The sequence below is a fragment of the Ornithorhynchus anatinus genome, chromosome 5 (genome assembly GCF_004115215.2).
Source record: "Ornithorhynchus anatinus isolate Pmale09 chromosome 5, mOrnAna1.pri.v4, whole genome shotgun sequence".
Taxonomy (NCBI): Eukaryota; Metazoa; Chordata; class Mammalia; order Monotremata; family Ornithorhynchidae; genus Ornithorhynchus; species Ornithorhynchus anatinus.
Window position 1 is genome coordinate 75,084,900 of NC_041732.1, and position 22,827 is coordinate 75,107,726.

The following is a 22,827-nucleotide window of genomic DNA, read 5'->3' on the forward strand; positions in this document are numbered from 1 at the left end:
CCTACTTTCCAGCTGCTGTATGAATCATCACCATCACAAGGGAGATTTAGCGTGTGTAAGAACTACTTTCCATTGCTGTTTGGGAAAACTGGCTTCTGGGAAAGACGTCTCCTTGGAAAAATCGAGGCACGCTTGTTGTGAATTTCATGTTTATTAAGCTTGATGGGCTTCCGCTCTCTCTCAGCCACAAGAAAGCCGGCAGGACAGGGTTTGTTACCTATTTTTTTAAATGGTATTTCTTAAGCTCTTTCTATGTGCCAGACACCTTATTAAGCAGGATTTTGTGCTTACAAAATGGCTTAGGACAGAAAGGAATCAAAAGGGTACCTTGTTTTTCGGTGGAGGGGAATATAAGGGATTCATTCAATAGTATTTATTGAGCGCTTACTATGTGCAGAGCACCGTACTAAGTGCTTAGTATGGTCTTCAGGGATGGTCTTCAGTGCTTAGAACAGTGCTTGGCACATAGTTAGCCCTTAACAAATGCCATCATCATTATTATTATTTAAGGGGGATCTAGAGGGATTTCTTTAAATAGTTTACTTGGCAGAAGTAAAGGGGTGATGCTTTGGGAGACTAAAAAGGGTTCCATTTTGGGGGGCTGAAGAGATAATTGCCTGGGGACACTGGAGGTGGCCTAAGGGGTAAAAGAGGCTTCTTTGAGGATTAACGAGTTGTTGGGGGTGGGGGGTTCAAGGCTATTTCTTTTGGGTGGGATGGTTGTTTCCCCTCTAAACTGTAAGCTCGTTGTGGAACGGGAACATGTGGAGGGGAGTAGAGGGGAGAGGGAAGGGGTGGAGGGAGGGGAGTAGGGGGTGGGATGGAGGAGGTCGTGGAGGAGAGAAGAGGGGAGAGGGAAGGGGTGGAGGGAAGGGAGTGGGGGGTGGGATGGAGGGGGTCGTGGAGGGGAGCAGAGGGGAGAGGGAAGGGGTGGAGGGAGGGGAGTAGGGGGTGGGATGGAGGAGGTCGTGGAGGGGAGCAGAGGGGAGAGGGAAGAGTGGAGGGAGAGGGTGGTGGAGGGGAGTAGGGGGGGTCGTGGAGGGGAGCAGAGGAGAGAGGGAGGGGGTGAAGGGAAGGGAGTGGGGTGGAGGGGGTTGTGGAGGGTAGAGGGCAGCGAGAGGGAGGGGGTGGGATGGAGGGCGTGGTGAAGGGGAGCAGAAGGGTTTCGACTGTGAGCCCGTTATCGGGCAGGGAGGGTCTCTGTTCCCGAACTGTCCATTCCCAGCGCTTAGCACAGGGCGGTGCCCCAGGAAGCGCTCAATCGATACGATCGAATGAGAGGGAGGGGGTGGCGGGAGGGGAGAGGAGTGGGGGAGCGTGGGGAGGGAGAAGGGGGTGGGCGGGGGGTGGGTATGTATGTGTGTGTGTGTGAGGAAGGGGTGGCGGCCCCTGTGCGGGGGCCTGTGCGGGGCCTGGTCGGCGCCGCCGCCGCCGCTTCCGCATCCGGGGCGTCGGGGTCCGTTGGGTGGGCGGGCGGGGGGGGAGGGGCCCGGGGTCAGAGGGGAGGGGTTGGGGGGGCTCCCGGGCGATGGGCCGCGGGGCCTGGCCCAGCCGCCGCCGCCGCCTCCTCCTGCTCCTGCTCCTGCCGGGCCGGGGGCTGGGGCCGGGGCCGGGGGCGGGCGGAGGAGGAGGAAGAGGAAGAGCGGCACTGTGGGCCCTCCGCAGAGGCGGCCCGGGCCCGCTCTAACCCCCCGACGGACCGAGCCCCGCCGGGACCCACCGAGCGCACCGCCCCCCGCCAGCCGCACCAGGTGGGGACCGCTCCGCCCCGCCCCATCCGCCCAAACCCCCTCGACGCCTCCGCCCCCGGGAATGCAGAGCCCCCTCCCCTCCACAGCTCGCCTATCTCCTCCTGTCCCCTCTCCTTCCCTCCCCTCCTCTCTCCCCTTCCCTCCTATCCCCTCCTGTACCCCTTCCTCCCCTCCCCTCCTGTACCCCTTCCTCCCCTCCCCTCCTGTACCCCTTCCTTCCCTCCCCTCCTATCCCCTCCTGTCCCCTCCGGTCCCCTCCTGTCCCCTCTTGTACTCTTCCCTCCCCTCCTATACCGTCCTGTACCCTCTCCCTTCCTGTACCCTTCCCTCCCCTCCTATACCCTTCCCTACCCTTCTATACCCTCCCCTCCTGTACCCTTCCCTTCCCTCCTATACCATCCAGTACTCTTCCCCCTCCTGTACCCTTCCCTCCCCTCTTACCCTCCTGTGCCCTTCCCTCCCCTCTTACCCTCCTGTGCCCTTCCCTCCCCTCCTACCCTCCTGTGCCCTTCCCTCCCCTCCTATACCCTCCCGTGCCCTTCCCTCCCCTCCTATACCCTCCTGTACCCTTCCCTCCCCTTCTATCCCGGCCTGTAACCTTCCCTCCCCTCCTATATATAATAATAATGGTGGTATTTGTTAAGCGCTTACTATGTGCAAGTCACTGTTCTCAGCACAGGGAGATACAAGGTGATCAGGTTGTCCCACATGGGGCTCACAATTTCCTCCCCTCCTGTACCCCTTCCTTCCCTCCCCTCCTATCCCCTCCTGTCCCCTCCGGTCCCCTCCTGTCCCCTCTTGTACTCTTCCCTCCCCTCCTATACCGTCCTGTACCCTCTCCCTTCCTGTACCCTTCCCTCCCCTCCTATACCCTTCCCTACCCTTCTATACCCTCCCCTCCTGTACCCTTCCCTTCCCTCCTATACCATCCAGTACTCTTCCCCCTCCTGTACCCTTCCCTCCCCTCTTACCCTCCTGTGCCCTTCCCTCCCCTCTTACCCTCCTGTGCCCTTCCCTCCCCTCCTACCCTCCTGTACCCTTCCCTCCCCTCCTATACCCTTCCCTCCCCTCCTATCTCCTCCTGTACCCTCCCCTCCTATTCCCTCCCCTCCCATACCCTTTATACCCTCCCATCCCCTCCCCTCCCCCCGCCCCACACCCCTCCTCCCCCACTCGTGGACACAGTCCTAGGGTCGCCCACCCCTAGAAATACAAAGCCCCTCCCCACTTGATCCCCCACTCTTGGTCGCAGTCCTAGGGTCATCCACCCCAGGGAATACGAAGCCCTCTCCCAGAGACAGTCCTTCCTCCTTAACTCCAGTCCTACTCACCCCCAACCCCTGCCCCAGAGGACCCCCCTCCCAATCCCACTCCCCATCCCCCTAGCTCTCAGCCCACCCAGCCCTGTCCTCCTTCAGAGAGGACAGTGACAGCTCTCCTCCCCCGCCCCTCCACCCACCCCTCTTGCCCCTCCCCACCCCATGAGACACTTGCTTCCAGGAGCCCCCACCAGGCTGCCTTCACAGAAAAAGGACCCCCCCCCCAAGACCATCCCTCATCCTCTCCTCCCCCCCAACTTCACCTTCTGCCCTTGGAGTGAGAGCAGATCCTGGGGTCGCCCTCCCCCCATCGACCCCATCCATTCAACCCTGACTTTGTGTCTCCCCCTCCCGCCCCAAAGACCGCCCCTAATCCTGCCCCCCACCCAACTTCACCTTCTTCCCTTTGGGGTGAGAGCAGATCCTAGGGTCACCCCCCATCGACCCCATCCGCTCAACTCCCGCCCTGTGTGTCTCTCCCCCACCCGCGCCCCCAAAAGACCACTCCTCATCCTTCCCCACCAATTTCACCTTCTGCTTTTTGGGGTGAGTGTCGCCCCCCCACCCCCATCAGCTCCGTCCACTCAACCCCCACTTAGTCCCAACCACTCCTCATCCTTCCCCACCAATTTCACCTTCTGCTTTTCGGGGTGAGTGTCGTCCCCCCACCCCCATCAGCTCCGTCCACTCAACCCCCACTTAGTCCCCACCCCTCAACCTTCCGCGCCAACTTCGCCTTCTGCCCTTTGGGGTGACGGCAGATCCTGGGGTGTCCCCTGCCCCCACCGCCGTCGACCCCATCCGCCCAACCCCCCGTTTGTTTCTCTCCAGCCCCCGCCGACCATGGGTCGGAAGAAGAAGACCCTGCACGATTACGCGGCGGAGTTCACGGACCTGGGGGTGAAGCGGCAGCTGGGGGAGCCCGGCTTGTCGGGGGACCCCTCGGTGGTGGAGACTCTCTACTGCAAGCCCTGCCAGCTGCCCATGCGGGTCAGGCGGGATCGCATCTTGGAGCACCTCTCCTCGGGGAGGCACTATCGCAACCGCAGGCTCGTCAAGCAGCCCGGCGCCCGCAACCCCATCCTCATGTGAGTCCCCAAGTCATCCCCTCACCCCCGTCCCAAATCGGCCATCTCCTAATCCTAACGATGATGATATTTGATGATAATAATCATTATGGTATTCGTTAAGCACTTACTACGCGCCGGGCACTGTACCGAGCGCTGGGATGGATGCCCGCAAATTGGGTTGGACACAGCCCCTTGCCCCTCGTGGGGCTCACGATCTCAACCCGTGACTCGGTGGAAAGGGCCCGGGCTTGGGAGTCAGAGGTCGTGGGTTCTAATCCCGGCTCTGCCACTGGTCAGCAGTTTGACTTTGGGCAAGTCGCCTCACTTCTCTGTGCCTCGGTTACCTCATCTGTAAAATGGGGATGAAGACTTTGAGCCCCACGCGGGGCAACCTGATGACCTTGTATCTCCCCCAGAGCTTAGAACAATGCTTGGCACATAGTAAGTGTTTAACAAATAGCATTATTATTATTTTTACAGATGAGATAACCGAGGCGCTTAAGGTAATTGAGGTAACTGTTAAGGGCTTCCTGTGTGCCAGGACCTGTTTTAAGCACTGGGGTAGATGCAAGATAATCAGGTTGGACACAGTCTCTGTCCCATATAGGGCTCATAATCTCAACCCCCCTTTTACAGATGAGGTAACTGAGGTATAGAGAAGTGAAGTGACTTGCCCAAGGTCACCCAGCAGGTCAGTGGTGGAGCTGGGATTAGAACCTTCTGACTCTAACCACAAGGCCATGCTGCTTCCCTGAACTGTCATGCTACTTAGTAAGCACTTACTCTGTGCCAAACTCTGTAGAGACTGCTGGAGGATGGGAGGGGAGATAACAATTAGTAATTTGAAAACATTCTTAAATCATTCTCAACAGCTATTCTTTAAATAGATTCAATAAAAATTTTGGAAATCTAGGAAGAAACAATTGGATAAAGCTTAAAATGACATTTTGTAAAAAATAACCATTAATTCATCAATTAATATTTTAAATCATTGTTAAATCCTTCTTAATAGTCCTTAAAATTATTTCATAAAAAACTGGGAAGATGCAGTTCTGATTATGGAATTATCAGGCAGATAAAGGACTGGCCACATCATAAAGTCAGATACAAGCGATAAACAAGCTTTCTGACATTTAACAATTATTCACTGTGGCTCAGTGCAAAGAGCCCGGGCTTGGAAGTCATTCATTCATTCATTCAATAGTATTTATTGAGTGCTTACTATGTGCAGAGCACTTTACTAAGCGCTTGGAATGAACACGTCGGCAACAGATAGAGACAGTCCCTGCCGTTTGACAGTCCCTGCCGTTTGACGGGCTTACGGTCTAATCGGGGGAGACGGACAGACGAGAACAATGGCAATAAATAGAGTCAAGGGGAAGAACATCTCGTAAAAGTCAGAGGTCATGGGTTCTAATCCCAACTCCTCCACTTGCCAGCTCTGTGGCTTTGGGCAAGTCACTTAACTTCTCTGGGCCTCAGTTACCTCATCTGTAAAATGGGGATTAAGACTGCGAGACCCACGTGGGACAACCTGATTACCTTGTACGCCCCCTCCCCAGCGCTTAGAACAGTCCTTGGCACATACTAAGTGCTTCACAAATGGCATCATTGTTATTATTATTCAACAATCGAAAATTTTTTAGAAATTATTCTTAACAATTGTTCTTTAGACTATACATCAATTTAACAATTATTCCCAAAATTATCCTTCTTAACAATTGCTCTTTAAAATATTCATAAATTTAACTGTTTCCAATTATTGTCCTCTCGTTGCTCTCCAAATCCTTGAGGTGATGCCTAGACCTTCCTCGGCCCCTTCAAGGGAAACACGATTGCAAAGACTAAGGAAAACATCCAGGCCTTTTGTTTTACAATGAATGACGGAGTGACAAGCATTCATCTGCTTCTAGACCCAGAAGCCAGGCTATAGCAGAGACAATTTGCAGGCTCTATTGTTTTAACCTGTAACATAATGGAAAATTTTATGTTAAAGCCCATTTGAACCAAGGATCAATCTAACAAGCAAAGGTTAACAAAACCCCCGGCCCATATCCTACCTCTGACCTGGAATGCCCTCCCCCCTCACATCCACCAAACTAACTCTCTTCCTCTCTTCAAAGCCCTCCTGAGAGCTCACCTCCTCCAGGAGGCCTTCCCAGACTGAGCCTCCCTTTCCCTCTGCTCCTCCTCCCCTCCCCATTCCCCTATTCCCTCCCTCTGCTCTACTCCCTTCCCCTCCCCACAGCACTTGTATATCTGTGTTCATATTTATAGCTCTATTTTATTAATGATGTGCGTTTATCTATGCTTGTATTTATTTTGATGGTAGTGATGTCTGTCTACTTGTTCTGCTTTGTTGTCTGTCTTCCCCTTCTAGACTGTGAGCCCGTGGTTGAGTAGGAATTGTCTCTATCTGTTGCCGAATTGTACTTTCCAAGCGCTTAGTTCAGTGCTCTGCACACAGTAAGCACTCAATAAATACGATTGAATGAGTGAAATACATTTAATATTTAATACTCAGTAATTAAATCTCTCCTTTATGCGCAGCGGCACCCTAATCAGACTCCATAATGTTCATGGCTGACAAAGTTTCTCATTTTAATTGTTTTAGTTAATGCTTAGGAGTCATTTTTTTAGAGTTGGGGCTTAGGCGGATCTAAAGTCCTTTTGTCAAATAAGATATCCCGCTCCTGGATCCTTCCCCCCCAAGAAATTTGTGTGACCCGGTTGGGTGCCTGATGTCAAACAAATTCCTTAGGTTCTTCAATTTCAGTTAGTGAGCCAAATCCAGTTTTGGTTATCTTCTTGAAAATTTTTTCTTCCAATCTTAAAATTATCTGTTTTTTAGAACAACATTTATTTATTCCAATTTACCTAAAATTATAATCGCCACCCCTACAGGAATTCCTGTCTTCCTGGGAGGGCCTGGCTCACAAAGTCCATCTATGCCCCAGGGTGTCCATCTCTCCCTATCTCCAGGAAGTCTGGCTCCCCAAAATCCCTGAATGCCCGGAGTATTCATCTCTCTCCACCTCCGAAAGGTCTGGCACCTTTCCCTGCATACCCAAGGTGTCCATCTCTCCCCATGTCCACCAAATTCCTTAATTAGAACGATATTTCTTTACAGATTTCATAATTATATAAGGGGTGCATATTTAATTTCCTTAATTATATAAGGAACATAAATTCTCCTTACATTTTCCTTTTTTTCCTTTTCACTCAGAGTGGATCTCTGACACCATAACCTAATTACCACCACATATAGGTATTCCCAGACATCTAAGAGCTAGTTATCACCTTCCTTCCAATCTCTAGTTCAGGTTATCATCTCCTTTTGTTTAGCTGGGAAACTACTTCCCCACAGTAAGATCAGTGGTTAACTGCTTATTTTGGACAAGGGTAAACCACTTGTTTTGGGAGTTGCCCAATCTTTTGGTAGCTGTCCATTTATTTGAAGGAGGCACCTTCCTTCCAACAAATGTTCTCCTTAACCTTTTAAAATAGCTCCAGCCCCCACCCCTAGAGTTTTCTCATCCCCCATGGGAGGTTGTAAAAAAACAAAAAAATACAGGTTAAGTTTCCCCCACCCTCATTTGCTGATTCTCTGCAACTAGCTGAGAAGAGAAACAGTCTCAGTTTAAGCACACCAAATCTATAAGATGACTCTCAACTTTGGGAACTAACCAAGTTCAGTTGGAAATTTCTTTTCAGGGCACACATTTTACCCATTTTACATGGTACAGCACTGCACAACACTGGCCAATGCATTTAAACGTTACTCGTTCCAAGAACGCTTTTACACAGACACAGAGATGCATTCCACTAAACCATCCCTCACAACCATTTTAGCACTCAGACTAAGGGAGACCTTAATTCCAACATATTCACAGCACCTTTTCAACTCTTAAAGCAAAACACGCCACTCACTCCCACTCTTGCACAAACACAAAGGTGCCTCCAATGACAAAACGTACACACATTCGCACACAAGCCCAGAGAGTTTGGGTCACTTGTTCTAAATCATATAGTGGGCAAGTAGCAGAGCCAGAGCTAGAACCCAGGTATCCTGACTCCCATCCCCGTGCTCTTTCTCCTAGGCCTCGCTGGTTCCCTGATAGTGAGTCGAACTTGCTGGCATAATAATGATGAATGTTGTGAAGTGCTTACTATGTGCCAAGCACTGTTCTAAACACTGAGGTAGATACAGCGTAATGATGTTATTCCACGAGGGGCTCACGGTTTTATTAATCCCCATTGTACAGATGAGGGAACTGAGGCAGAGAGAAGTAAAGTGACTTGCCCAAAATCACACAGCTGAGAAGTGGTGGAGCTGGGATTAGAACCCAGCTGACTCCCAAGCCCGGGCTCTTTCCACTAAGCCACGTTGCTTCTCCTTTTCTCTACCTTTTTGGGCCCGTTTCAAATACTCCCCTCCAGGTTCTTCCCAAGTGGCAGAGCCAGGCTAAGAACCCAGCTCTCCTGACTTTTAGGCCACGTGGTTTCTCTTAAGGCTCCCCGACTTGTCCACTGTGGTATATCCAATCACAAAATGAAAGCACGTGTTTTAGCAGAACCGTCCGCATGTTCATTTCTGTGACCCTCCTTAAAAATGAATTCTCTTCTCGTTTCTCTAGATCCGCAGCCTCAGAAGCGGGTACCAGCCTTCCTGCCCAACCCGATCCTCCACCTCTGCTTCCTCAGCCCCCGTTGGTTTTCTCACCCTCCTCCTGCATCACCAGTACCAGCGTGGGCTCCGGCCCCGGGCCGAGCACGGTGCCGTCTCCTCCGTCCTTCCCCCGATCTCAGCATCCTGTCCATCCCGGAGCCATCAGCTCCACCACCAACGCCCCGCCCACCCGGGAGGACCAGATACCATCCACCTCCTCCTCCGCCCACCCGACGGCGTTCTCCGCCTTCCAACCGAAAAGGATCCCGGGCGCGTCCAGGCTGGCGGACCCGAGGCTCGTTGTTTCGGAAGGGTCCAACGGCGTGGTTTCCAAAGGCGGGGTGGGATGGGGTGGTGGCCGTGGAGCCCCAGGGAGCGGCGGCCTCGGCCTGGCCCTCTTCGGGGTGGGGTACGGGAGCCCGGCGTTGTTCCGGAGTTTAACGGAAGAGACCTGTTGCCATCTGCTGTATATCGTCGAGGACCAGCTGTGCGATGTGGAGCGAGCCTTTAACATGGAACTGCTGGCCAACACGCGAGTTCTGCGGGAGCAGGACGCTGACATCGTACTCAATGACCAACGGTAGCGTGCGGGAGGAACTCTGGGAGGCGGACTCCGGGCTTCAGTCATTCGTGGGGCCGGGGGGTGAGCTAGATAGCTCTCGAGGGCCCTTCCAGCCTCCATTTTGTGATTCCGCATAACTGGTGGCTTTGACTGGGACCTGGTCTGTCGGGGACTTGGAGGGGTCGGAGCCCAGCTCTGGGTAGAGAGAGGGGTTAGGGAGGTGGGCCTGGCTTCAGGTACCCTTGGTCATCCCTCGACCTGCCAGATTGGCATGTTCTTCCATCTCTAAAGTAGACGTATTCTAGCCCACCTCACCTTTTACCTATTTTCCCCTATCTGTCATTTGTTTTAATGTCTGTATCCCCCTCTAGAACGTAAGCCCCTGTGGGCAGAAATCATATCTACCACTTAGAGCAGTGCCTGACCCATAGTAAGCGCTTAACAAGTACCGTAATTATTATTATTACCACCTCTAAAGCAATGCAGTCTCCCAACCACTTGGTAAAATGCTCTGCACACAGTAAATCCTTAATAAATACGATTGATTAATTGATTACCAATGCCTGAAAGGCTCTGGAAATCTTCCGAAGGAAGATGTTCCCTAAGTAGGTAGGAAAGTTGTGAGTCGGCAGAAATTTCAAGAGTTCCTGCTGTCACTTTTTTAGGAGTAGAAGCAGTGAGAGCCACTCTCAGAAAATTCTCTCTCTCTCTCTCTCTCTCTGCTAGGTTTCACGGCCTTTTCTCCTTTGAATTCTGATTTCAGGTGCTCAGTAAATTCCATTGATTGATCTGAACCCTCGCCTGATAACCTTCTCTTTGGATTTCCACAGAGTCTCTGGAGTGATAGTCTGTTTACCCCCCGAAACAGCCTCGGAGGTTGTAATTGATGCTTTAAGAGCTGGTAAGGCCACCTGAGTAATAATAATAATAATAATAATGATAATGTTGGTATTTGTTAAGTGCTTACTATGTGCCAAGAACTGTTCCAAGCGCTGGGGTAGATACAGGGTAATCAGGTTGTCCCACGTGAGGCTCACAATCTTAATCCCCATTTTACAGATGAGGTAACTGAGACACCGAGAAGTTAAGTGACTTTCCCAAAGTCACACAGCTGACAGGTGGGGGATCCGGGATTAGAACCCATGATCTTTGACTCCTAAATCCATGATATTTCCACTGAGTAGCATATGGAGATGGTGGAATTATGCCCTAGAATCAGTTACTTTGTTTTTGACAATGAAAAAGCCATCCTAAGCTCACCGAGAGCCCGAAGATGGCACTGTTTGGCATTCAAAATCACAGTCGTTGCTCAACTGGCAAGAGTACTTCAGGGAAACCTTGGGATTTCCAGTAACAGAGTAGGATTTCAGTAACAAGGAGCTAGAATTCATCATCCCGGTGGTATTTATTAAGAGTTTACCTTGTGTCAAACACTGTGCTAAGCACTCTGTGGTTTTGGGCTAGTTACTTAACCTTTCTGGACTTCTGGTGAAGGGGGAGCAGCTATCTTAGCCTTGTTTTCCAGATGAGCAACCTGAGGCCCAAGGTGGCACAGCAGGTCGGTGGCGGAGCCGGGCCTAGAACTCCAGGTGGCCTGATTCCCGGGCCCAGGCTCTATCCATTAGACCACACTGCCTCCCTGGTTCACAGCTGACCCCGGAAGTAAGGGAGATGGTAGGTGGAAGGGGTCTCCCATCCAGAACATCCCCCAGCCCAGGCGTAGAGGGCCGCACTTGTTTTTGGTTATTTATATTTCTCTGGTTGGCCTGGCCCACCTCAGCGGCCTTCCTCCGGGGCAGGCGATTCTCTTCCAGAAATCCTAGTCCCGCAGAGGCTTGTCCACCCCAGTCTCCGGGCGGCCATCGGAGATTCCCGAACAGAGCAGGCAGGGGAAAGATGGCAGAGTTTGGAGAGGGGTCACTGCTTCCGGCCCCCAAGGAATCTCTTAGCAGTCAAGGAGCCGCCGCCATCGTCCCAGGCCACAGGTTTTCAGTCCGCAAGCCAAGCGGATCGCCCCTGGGGAGTCGGGGAACGTTCTTGGCGCGGCGCGCGCCTGTCCGGTCGCAGGGTATACAGAGGGCGCGGTTTGCTTGGGGCTGGATTTGTCGGGGCCGTGAGCCCCTCAGTCCTGCAGAACCGATCGCACTTCTGCCCAGTTCCGTTTCTAGACCCTCTTCAGGCCGCCCCTACCAACCCCACCCTGGGGAGAGCCGAGGTGGTCCAGGGCCTCTCTGTGGCTGATGGTGATATCAGCCCACATCTCTGTGATTGCTGGGAGGGGCCCGCCCGGCCCCAACCCGCGGGGGCCTACTCACCGGACAGACAGGCGATCACCTGGGCGGAGGAGGGCAGCTCATTTGGCTGGCGCGTCCCCGTACCAGGGCGCGGAGGCTCTTGAGAGCCTCGCTGGGGAATAATGATAAATTGTGGTATTTGTTAAATGCTCACTGCGTACCAGGCACAGTACTAAGCGCTGGGGTGGATACAAGCAAATCAGGTTAGCTACAGTCTCTGTCCCACATGGGGCTCACGGTCTCAATCCCCATTGTACAGATGAGGTAGCTGAGGCCCAGATTATGAAGTGACTTGCCCAAGGTCACACAACAGACAAATGGCAGAGCTGAGATTAGAACCCATGACCCGGGGCAGAGGGCAGGGAGGGAGGGAGGATGTGCAGCTGCTTACACTCAGGGGACCTCCTTCCTAATAATAATAAGAATAATTATGTGCGACACCCTGGGGGAGGTGCAAGAGCCTCAGGTTGGACACAGTTCCTTTCCCGCATGGGGCTCACAGTGTAAGGGGGAGGGAGAACAGGGATTCAGTCTCCATTTTATCGATGAAGAAATTAAGGTCCAGAGAAGTTAAGTGACGTGCCTGAGAATACACTAAAGGCAGATGGCAGAATTGGGATTCGAACCCAGGTCTTTAGGTAGACCTGGGCGCAGAGCCAACTCGGAACCGACTTAGTTCGCCTGTTGCCGCCCCCAGCGTGGTTCCTGGGGGAGCAGCTATCCTGGATCCATCCCACTTTGGGGGCCAGGGAATGGGGGTGGGTGGGCGGGCCTCGAATATTACACCTGAGGCTTCCTAAAGCCGGACCCCACCCACTCTGCAGTTCTGACGTTGTCTCCGTTTGGTTTCTCTGCTTATATTCTCAGGGAAAGGGGTGTTTTGCGAAAAGCTGCCCGGCTTGGACCGGCAGACGGCCGAGGCCTGTTTCGAAGAAGCCGACAGGTGCGGAAAGCCTCTGGTCTGTGGATTCTACAAGTAAGGGCGGCGTCTTATTCTCCCCGGGGGCTTCTGTTTCCCAACATCCAGATGTGACGAAACTTCGAGGGTTTCGATTTGAGACTCGCTGGGTCCTTTGGTTTATAAACGACTGTGGCCCTGATTTTCCTAGCGTTGGAAGCTGTTGGGAGTTTGTATTGTTATAGGTCTTTCCCTGGAATCAGTTATGGGAGCCGTTGTGTCTTTTGCTGTGTTTTATGCTCCCTATTATATTATATTATTATAAGATCTGTTATAAGATCAAAAACTCCCTGAGGGCAGGGATTGTGCCTATTGGACCTTATTCTCCCAAGCACTTAAGCCCACCTTCCGTACACAATAAATGCTCCGTCAATATCTTGATTGATTGTTGCTCCCCTTATTAGAAGGTGTTAGTAATGGCCAATTTGAGGATGATGGAGGGAAGTTCTAGAGGTCTTTTGCATGCACGTGTGATTACTATGTTTTTAACAGCTAATTGGGTACTTAAGTGCTCAATATGTGCCAAACACTGTCTCAGTCCCCCATTTTACAGATGAGGGAACTGAGGCACAGAGAAGTTATGTGACTTGCCCAAGGTCTCACAGCAGAGAAGTGGCAGAGCCGGGATTAGAACGCAGGTCCACTAACTCCCAAGCCCATTCTCTTTCCACTGCACCGCGCTGCTTCCCATACCGTTTTCACGTGTAGATTCGGAATAATGGAGTTGAGGGCCCTCGGTACGGAAATAAAGACTAGGGCCGAAAGTACTCGACAGCTGCTGCGGGCAGCATTCCTTTCACTGCTCAGTACATTTTAAATGCCCCTCGCTCCCGCCTACCGAGGGTAATAATAATAATAGTGTTGGTATTTGTTAAGCGCTTACTGTGTGCAGAGCACTGTTCTAAGCGCTGGGGTACATACAGGGTAATCAGGTTGTCCCACGTGAGGCTCACAGTCTTAATCCCCATTTTACAGATGAGGTAACTGAGGCACAGAGAAGTTAAGTGACTTGCCCACAGTCACACAGCTGACAGGTTGGCAGGGCCAGGATTCGAACCCATGACCTCTGACTCCCAAGCCCGGGCTCTTTCCACAGAGTCACGCTGCTTCTCTAGAGACCTTGCTTCTGGTGGACTCCCTCAAGTGCTTAATAACACCCTATCGTTTCTCTCCAGGCGTTTTGATCCAGCTCTGCAGTTTTTATACGAGAAAGTCCGCGACAGCCAGGCTCTCGGGAGGATATGCCGCGTTTCTGCGGTCAGCAGCCTCTACCCCTCAGCTCCTCTCAGCTTCCTGAAAAAGTCAGGTACCGAGCGCCACCCCTTCCCTGATAGCGAGGAGGGGCGGGGGCTGCTATCCAATAGCTCACTGGGCCGAGACTGCCGGGTGGCTTCAGGTGGGACGGGGAAGAGCTCCGAGTGATTCGGAAGCCTGCGAGTTTGGAATCCGTCGGTTTCGTCAGGGGAAGGTACGCAAGAGATGGCTCTCTTGTCTTTGTTCGCAGGTGGCATCTTCTATCACGTCGCCGTACACGATATCGATTTCATCAGTCTGCTGTTGGGGGAGAGTACCCCAGATACAATCTTCTCCCTAGGTCATGCGTTGTGCGCAGGTAAGGCCTGGGCCCCGGGCTGCCTCACTGTCACCGGGTGTTCTCCGGGGAGGAGGAGGAAGGGCTCCGAGACCCAACGGTGGGACTAGACTGTAAATTCCTTGTGGGCTGGGAATGTGTCTATGGATTGTTGTGTTGTACTCTCCCGAGCGCTTAGTACAGTGCCCTGCACATAGTCAGCGCTCAATATATACGATCGAATGAACGAATGAGGGCTTTCCAGGAGAGAAAAAGAGCATAGTTACCAAAAAAGTGTGGGGATCGAATTGGGCCTGGACCGGCAGCCCTCTCAGCGCCTCTCGCTCCCCTCTGAGGGCTTTCGCTTCAATCAGTAGAGTTTGTCCTCCTGACATTCCCCTGGTGTCTGGAGAGTCAGGTCTCCTCTGCCCGTTTTGCAGAGGCCCAGAGAGGTGAAGAGACTTGCCTGCAGTCCCACAGCAGGCCAATGGCAGACTGGGGTAAAGAACCCGAGTCTCCCCAATCCCAGACCAATGTCTCTTTGAGGAGACCCCGCTGCCTTCCACTAGTCCCCGGCACATGGTAAGGGCCTTAACGGATACTTTCATTAATAATACTATAATAATTGATGTGATTAATAATAACATATTAATTGATATCAATATAATAATAATTGTGGTTCATTCAATAGTATTTATTGAGCGCTTACTATGTGCAGAGCACTGTACTAAGCGCTTGGAATGAACAAGTCGGCAACAGATAGAGACGGTCCCTGCCGTCTGACGGGCTTACGGTCTAATCGGCGGAGGCGGACGGACAATTGTTAAGCACTTACTATGTGCCTGGCACTGTTTGTTTGTTAAGCACTGGGGTGGATACAGGCCATTTGGGTTGGACGCGGTCCCTGTCCCGTGTGCCTGGTGTTTGTTAAGCACTGGGGTGGATACAGGCCATTCGGATTGGACACGGTCCCTGTCCCATGTTGGGCTCATAGTCTCAATCCCCATTTTACAGATGAGGTAACTGAGGCACAGAGAAGTGAAGTGATTGCCCAAGCTTTGGAACTCCTGCATTATACTTTAGGCTTTAGCGTTTTCATCCTTTTGGGGCAAGAAAGTACTATTCCACGCTGAGGTCGCATTCAGCAGTGGCTTTCCAAATGGGTGGGGGCCTGGTGGTGAAGGCCCAGATAAGGTTCTGGCCTGTGACCCCAGGCTGCACCCACTTTTTTTTTTTCAGCCATTTAGCAATACATGCCACCGGGCACAGAGGGGCATGGGGGGAGGGAGTGGGGATGGTTCAACGTAAACCATCCCCTCTACTGCAAAAACAACTCAAAGCCTTGTTCTGCTGGTGGTGGAACATGTCTTTCCCATCTTAAGAAGCCTGGCCTAGTGGAAAGATCACAGGCTTGGGAGTCAAAGGACCTGGGTTCTAATCCCAGCTCTGCCACTTGCTGCTGTGTGACTTTGGTCAAGTCACTTGTCTGTGCTCAGTTGCTGTAAAATGGGGATTAAATATTATTTCCTCCCACTTAGACTGTGAGCCCCTTCTGGGACATGGACTGTGTCCAACATCATAAGCTTGAATCTACCCCAGCGCTTAGTACTGTGCTGGGCACATCTTATGTTCTTATTAAAAAATATCATCATTATTATTAGCACTTCGTGTCTGAGCAGTACTCACCCTGAATGGCAAAAGGGACAACCAGAAGAGCGGCCTGACCGTGTCTCCCGGGATATAGTGGGCATGTGTGCAAATGATACTCTGTCTGTGGATGTGTGGATGACACTCCCTCAGAAGTACTGAAGGGAAAGGTGGGCGCAGAGGAGGAATTGGAGGAATTTGGAGGAATTTGGCATAGCGAAGACAGGAAAGAGAAGTAGAGAGCAGCATGGCCTCGTGGAAGGCTCATGGGCCTGGGAGTCAGTGGACCTGAGTTCTAATTCCGGCTCTGCCAACTGCTTGCTCTGTGATCTTGGACAAGTCCCTTGACTTCTCTGTGCCTCAGTTTCCTCATCTGCAAAATGGGGATTCAGTACCTGTTCTCCCTCTTACTTAGTCACTATCCCACATGAGGCTCACAATCTATGTCCCATCTAATTAACTTGGACCTACCTCAGAGCTCAGAACAGTGTTTCATGCTAAATAAGCACTTTTAGATCGAGTTTTAGAGGCGATCCCGGGGCTTTTGAATCGACCAGACTTTTCTGATTTATTTGCCCGTGTTAATTTGTGGAACTTCTAAAATCTTCTACTGTCTAGACATGGCTTCTCTGAAGGATGCGGATTCGGTCATAGTCAGCATGAAATTTCCGAGTGGAGCCATTGTAAGTTTAGACATCAGTCAGCACTGCACGAAAAGCTGTGATCAGAGACTGGAGGTATTTTTTCCCTTTTTATTGGTATTCTTCCCTTTTTGTTGGTTTGGTTGTTGGTTGTTTCAGTCCACCTAAGAAGCAAAATGCAAAATCATACTGCTCGATTTTCACCCTGATCATTTGAACCACCTGCCCTAATTGATTTATTCCTGTTGACACCTGTTCCTGACACGTTCCACATTTCGGCCCTTTCTTTCTTTACTTTTATTATGCTTATGCCTAGTGTTTTTCCTCTCTCTCACTTGCTTTTATAAGGGCTCAATCTCTGTTTCCATCATTTTAGAATCTAGCCATTTAAACTTTACTCCCTTTCGGATTAATCGACTATGGGAAGACAGGGTTTAGCTTCAGAGCTGACTGCTTTAAGGTTGTTGTTAAGGAGAGACGGCTAAGACTTTAGCTTTTGGGAAGAAAAGTGCTCTCTAAAGATGATGGAGTGCTGTTGTTAAAGCTCACATACATCTCACTGAAATAATCCCAGGAGTGAAATGTCTCTGCTGAAAGGGCAGAAGCTTATATTAGTTTTCGTTTCGCTCTCTAGCTAGGAGAAAGGAGCCCGGAGAAGCGGATCTGTTTTATCGCGGATAGATAGTTGGTACAGAAAAATGCCTCAGAGTCCCCGTGGGCCAAAAAACTGCTGCCTTGCCTAGCTGGTCCTGGCCCAGTGGAGGGTTCCAGACTTCATCTTCTCAGCCCTGAGCCAGAATGGAAATGAGCCTAAGCTGAAGCTTGAGTGTCCCTGGCACTCCATTTTGTACGTGCTGCTACCCTGCAGGCGGAGAGGAGTCGCCCCAGTAGCCCGGGGAACGAGCACACACACTGAGTCAACCGGTCAGTCGAGCCATGGCCTTCATTGAGCACCTCTATAAAGTGCCGAGCAGAACCGATGCAGAATGTGTAGTCCCTGCCCTCAGGGGGCTTACAGTCTAATGAGGGCGGCAGAGAGAAATTATTCATAAATAGCAGGAGCGGGAAGAAGAACAGAAGGATGAGGATTTAGAACTGAAACACCCACATATCCACACACAACCCTGGTCCTTCTGACCCGAAACCCTTGAAACAAGGGGCACGGGTTGGCATTGGCTCTGATCCCTGGATGTCTTGGCCTGGTTGGACAGTGCCCTCTTGGCCCGAGGGTCTAGTCACTCACGGCAGGCATCTTTCATACCCGACCCTAACAACCAGGTCCCAGCTGCCCAAGTCCCAAGGGCCACGACCAGATCATTGAGAAGCAGCGTGGCCTAGTGGAAAGAGAGTGGACGTGGTGTTCTAATCCTGACTCCGCCACTTGTCTGCAGTACGATCTTGGGCAAGTTGCTTCACTTCTCTGTGCCTCAGTTTCCTCATCTGCAAAACGGGGATTAAGACTCAGCTCCATGTGGGACAGGGACCGTGTCCAACCTGATTACTTCCTTTCTACCCTAGTGCTTAGAACAGTGCTTGGCACATAATCATGCTTAAAAATACTATTATTATTATTATCGTGTACACTTATACTTGTTTCTCTATTTCCTCTCCCCTCTCCACCACAGGTCCGTGGTTCCCAAGGAACATTACGGGTAGATAATCAGAACCCCTTGGGGATCACTGAGCACGGGACCTCTGTCTCGCTCTGCACCCAAAACCAGACCGATCGGTATCGGGAAGCTTACAGAGAGCTCCTTCGACATTTTCTCAGAACCCTGAAAGGTTAGAAAAGTACCGCTCCCTAATAAGTAGTTGGTGTTTACTTTGAACAAACTCCATCTTGGGAAGTTTCTTGTTTATTTTTTTTTCCTGGGCTGGAAATTGCCCATCAGGCACCTGTTTAAGAAATTCTTAATTCCATCTGGGAGGTAAATGAATGGCATTTGAGATCCTTGTTTGCCATTTTTGAGTGGAAGGGGGTGAAATTTGGGTCTTGATGACCCCCCGATATCAGCTCAGATGAGAAGCAGCATGACCTAGTGGTTAGAGAATGGGGCTGGGAGTCAGGATTTGGGTTCTAATCCCAGTTCCACCACTTACCTGCCGTGTGACCTTGGGCAAGTCACTTCACTTCTCCGTGCCTCAGTTACCTAATCTGTAAAATGGGGATTAAGGCTGTGAGCCCTATGTGGAACAGGGACTGTGTCCAACCTGATTATCTTATATCTACCTCAGTGCTTAGAACAGTGCCTGGCACTTAGTAAACACTTAACAGATACCATTAAAAAAAGGAAAAACCTAACTCCTGAGCCCCAGAGCATGGGTGACTGAGATTCAGCATGTGGGTAGTCCAGAGAGGCCCTACGGGCCGATTCCTAGATTCAAGTTCTTGGACATCAGAACGTTCTGAGATAGGAAATGGGAGTTCTGAAGGGTGGGAGGGTTCCTATTCCTAAGCAATGCAAAGACCTGTGGAGGGTTGTTGGGGTGCGGGATCGGGGCAGTGGGGAGGCATGCCATAGTCCCTGCACCAAATTAGAGCTCCAGGGATGTCAGGGAGACCGGGGCCTGAATCTCTTTGGCCCCGGGGAGCAGAGTGAGGAGCTCCTGGAAGAGGAAGCTAGCTAAACCGTAGTTACTGGTGGGTCGGTGGGTGCTACAGTTCTCCTTGCTGGGACCCCAGAATGGTGGGTGGCTGCCGTCCCCACTCCTCTTCTGCCCCTCTACCCCTTGTCCCATCCTCTCCGCTGGACACGAGGAAGAATGGGGCGGGGGCCTTCTGGGTCCCGACCGGTCCCCGTGTCGGCTCCGGCAGAACTACCTCCAGTTGCGTCCGACCGGCCCTGGGGACGGGGAGGGGGCTGGGAGAGGAGCAGCAGAGTGTGGGGCGCCTTGGGGAAGGAGCGGCCGAGGCTTGTGGGAACACCTGACTCTAACACACTGTGTCCTCCCAGGGAAGGAGTCGCCGGCCATCACCAAAGAGCAGGTTCTGTGGGCCATTCAGGTGGCGGCGGCCGCCGAGCAGTCCTGGTGGAACGGCTCAGCCGTGGACCTGCGCAACGAAGCCGTCGACGCCTCCATCATCAAGACGGAGATCCTGTGAAGAGCGCTGCCACCGACCACCGGGAGCTCTGAGGAACTTTTCCTGCCGGGGGAGCCAGGCCCCGGGTGGGCCTTGGAGGGAAGGAGGGTCTAGAGGCGGGCGGGGGGATCCCGAGGGCTGTCGTGCTGACCAAAGCCCTCCTCCTCCCTCCTTCCCGAGGGAACGGGGGCCCGCCAGCTGCCTCCCTAATCTGAGTGTCTCTCAGAGGAAGTAGGTCAGAGGGTCCCTCCGTCTCCCCTGCCACTCCCCGCCCGCCCCGGTCTTCACCGTCCTCAGACGTTAATTGTGGATGGATGGGCAGGACTGGGGGAGCGCTCTGGGTCTGACCGAGCCTGGCACTGCCAGCGGAGCCCGTCAGAGCCTTCTGGGCACACGGCTGGATTGGCAAGGATCTGGGCGTCTGAACGTGGTGGTGAGACGCCACAGCCGTTCCCAAGAAAGCTGCTCTGCGCCTCCTCCCCTGCAATCAGGAAATAGAAAATAGCTGCCGGAGAAGCCTCCCAAGGCTCCTGGGCCAGCGAGCCAGAGAGAGTTCTCTCCAGTTGGCGAGATGGGCCGGCCCTGGGACCGACTCTCTTCGGAAGGGACAGGAAACCTTTTCCTTTCTTCTCAGTGACCGGAAGATTCATTACCCGGTAAGTGTACCCGAAAGTACAGTGCCTTCTAAGTTGGACAGATCTTCCTGAAGCCAAGTGATTTCTATGTTCTCTAGTCCTCCACCAAGCTTCTTGCAAACGTTTTTATAAAGTTGGCTCTTCTTGCCTCTCTCTGTTGGACCCAGTTTTGTTTTTATATATATGTATACATATATATATATTTTTTTTCCCCCAAGAAAAATATAAGGTTTTTGGCAACGTATTAAAAATATCCCTCTGGAGTCGAATGTGCTAGTGTAACACTTTTAGGTGACTTTTTTTCTTAATGAAAGATTATTTTAATTAGACTTGGTTTATTTGTGATCCTCTATATTTTTATATACACATATATATATATATATATATCATATCTAAATTTAGGGAGAGCTGAGGTATTTGTGACGAAATGTGGTTCTTTTGTGGAATTTGTTTCAAGACCAGTGTGATTTTCAAAACCCAAAGAGTAGGCTCTCCGTGAGAAAAGTTACTGTCAGAAGACTCTATTTTCCGAGTCCTTTGTGAGGATAGTTTACGAGTAAAATTGTATGAAGCCAAAGCATCTGCTCATTAAAAGAAAGTTGATTTGTTTTTCTTTTGTTGGATTTATTGAATATTCTCTTACTTTTTGGCAGAGTATGGTCTTGTTAAAAATCCAGAGACTTGTTCCCATTGAAAGCTGACGCCGATGAAGTTAGGGAGATGGGAATTGGGGGGCTCCTCTCCCTAACAGGAGATCAGCCATCAGGAGGGTCCTCAGGGTAGATTGGATCACGGGGCCCCAAACGTCAGTGCTGGGTCAAGTCTAGAATGAAATCTCTGCTGCCCACGGGGCACGGGTATGCTTTCGGCACCACTCTTCCCCCGACACTGGCCATCGGGCCACCCGGCCTACTTCTGAAGAACAGTAGTGGGGGAGGCTGTCCCGGAGGCCCTGAAGCACCTTGTCTGAGCCCCCTGGGCACTACCTCCCATTAGATCGCTTGTAATGATTCTTGGGTTGGGGGGGGGCGGGAATTAGGAGCCGGCGGGCATCTTGGGGGTGGTGAGGCTAGTAGGCGGCTTCCCAGATTCGACAAGCCCTGAGAGATTTGTCTGGGAGCTGTGCGTGGGACCGTGGATGAAGCTCTGAATTTCTGGGGCCAGCCCACTCCTGGCTGTTTCTGCCCATCGCTTGCTGGGTAAGGGAAGGGATCAAGCTGGACAGTGCCCACCCAGTTCCTTGGGAGAATGGCGCTGGCCGCAAGCGGTGGATCTTAGACAAGCACGGTGGGACTCGTGAAGCCGTGTTGGCCAGGCAGATCAGAACAGAGGTGGACCGGTGGTGGAGAACGGGGGCCGGTGGGGAGAGGGATCGGTGGGTGCTGGGCCCCTCTGGGTCTGCACCCCAATCCACAGCGTTTGCTGCCAGACTGCCCTGGGGCCGTTTCCCCCTGTTTAACCAAGCCTGGACCCCCTGGCATCAAAGCCCGTGTCGGGACGGCTGGTTGGATTTTCAGTTTTAAAGAGTGACTTACTTGTCTATTAGCCAGTGTTGTTTTGGCTTAGCCTAACTTCCTGGGTGGGGAGTCAGGCTCACTGGTGTGGCTTCATAATAATAATAATAATGATGATGGCATTTGTTAAGTGCTTACTATGTACAAAACACTGTTCTAAGCGCTGGAGTAGATGCAAGGTAATCAGGGTGTCCCACATAGGACTCACAGGCTTCATCCCCATTTTACAGATGAGGGAACTGAGGCCCAGAGAAGTTAAGTGACTTGCCCAAAGTCACAAAGCTGACAAGAGGCAGAAGCGGAATTAGAACCCAAGACCTCTGACTCCCAAGCCCAGACTCTCTCTACCAAGCCGCAATGAGAGAACTGAGGCCCAGAGAAGTTAAGTGACTTGCCCAAAGTCACACAGCCGACAAGTGGCAGAAGTGGGATAAGAACCCCGGGCCTGGAAGGATGAGCGTCTGCATTCTAGTCCCAGCTCTGTGACCTGTGGTACGTCACTTAACCTCTCTGGGCCTCAGTTTCCTCCTCTGTAAAACTGGGCTAATAGTTCCGACCTCTTTCTCCGTCCCTCCGTCCTTCCCTCCCGGGGATAGTGTGAGGATACATCGAACTGAATGACGGGAAAGTGTTTGAAGGAAATATGAGGAGTATTGCTGAATAGATTCCAGATGATATGGTGATTTACTGTGCTGGACTCAGTCTTCCCCTTGTAAGGTGATGGGAGATCATTCCCCTGTCCCAGACACTGCCATTTGAACATGTGCTTTATTGTGTTACAAAAAAAAAAAAAATACACAGCTAAAAAAATAACACATTTTCCAAAGATAACGTTACCCCCCAAAAAAATACAGTTAACAATATTGTTGGGATATATCAATTAATACTGGCTGAAGAAGCATTATATAACATTGAAAACATGAATGATTATTAAAAAATGAAAACCTTAAAGCATTAAAGTGCTTTAATCTGCTACTAATATAGAAGCGCAATGTCCTCGGGCAGCAACACTGAAGAATTTTCTAATCCAACATTTGGCATGGTGCCAGTCTGAGCTAAATTCCTGATGGTCGGATGACGGAAAGCTGACTTCCTAAATCCAAGGGAAATCCTTC

General features: G+C 51.5%; 1 protein-coding gene across 2 annotated transcripts; it reads left to right on the forward strand.

Annotated features, from left to right (window-relative positions):
- Positions 1-21: 21 nt before the first annotated feature.
- On the forward strand, positions 22-20,807 carry LOC103170123. Of its 2 annotated transcripts, none has more exons than XM_029066023.2 (11): positions 22-208; positions 1,666-1,751; positions 3,902-4,158; positions 8,778-9,389; positions 10,202-10,272; positions 12,533-12,641; positions 13,799-13,929; positions 14,128-14,235; positions 16,459-16,577; positions 18,107-18,263; positions 19,436-20,807. In XM_029066023.2, the coding sequence occupies exons 1-11, from the start codon at positions 163-165 to the stop codon at positions 19,582-19,584; spliced, it is 1,845 nt and encodes a 614-aa protein (XP_028921856.1). In that variant the 5' UTR covers positions 22-162; the 3' UTR covers positions 19,585-20,807. The 2 variants fall into 2 exon arrangements, with proteins under 2 accessions (XP_028921856.1, XP_028921857.1); XM_029066024.1 differs by having other exon boundaries at positions 12,533-12,608.
- The last annotated feature ends 2,020 nt before the right edge of the window (positions 20,808-22,827 follow it).

What these genes read in the sequence shown, in the direction of transcription:
- LOC103170123 (XM_029066023.2), top strand. Translation starts at nt 163, where the DNA reads ATGGGCTTCCGCTCTCTCTCAGCCACAAGAAAGCCGGCAGGACAGG. An exon ending in AAGAAAGCCGGCAGGACAGG is followed by an intron (nt 209 to 1,665) that starts GTTTGTTACCTA and finishes GGCCCTCCGCAG; the next exon opens with AGGCGGCCCGGGCCCGCTCT. An exon ending in GCTGTGATCAGAGACTGGAG is followed by an intron (nt 16,578 to 18,106) that starts GTATTTTTTCCC and finishes TCTCCACCACAG; the next exon opens with GTCCGTGGTTCCCAAGGAAC.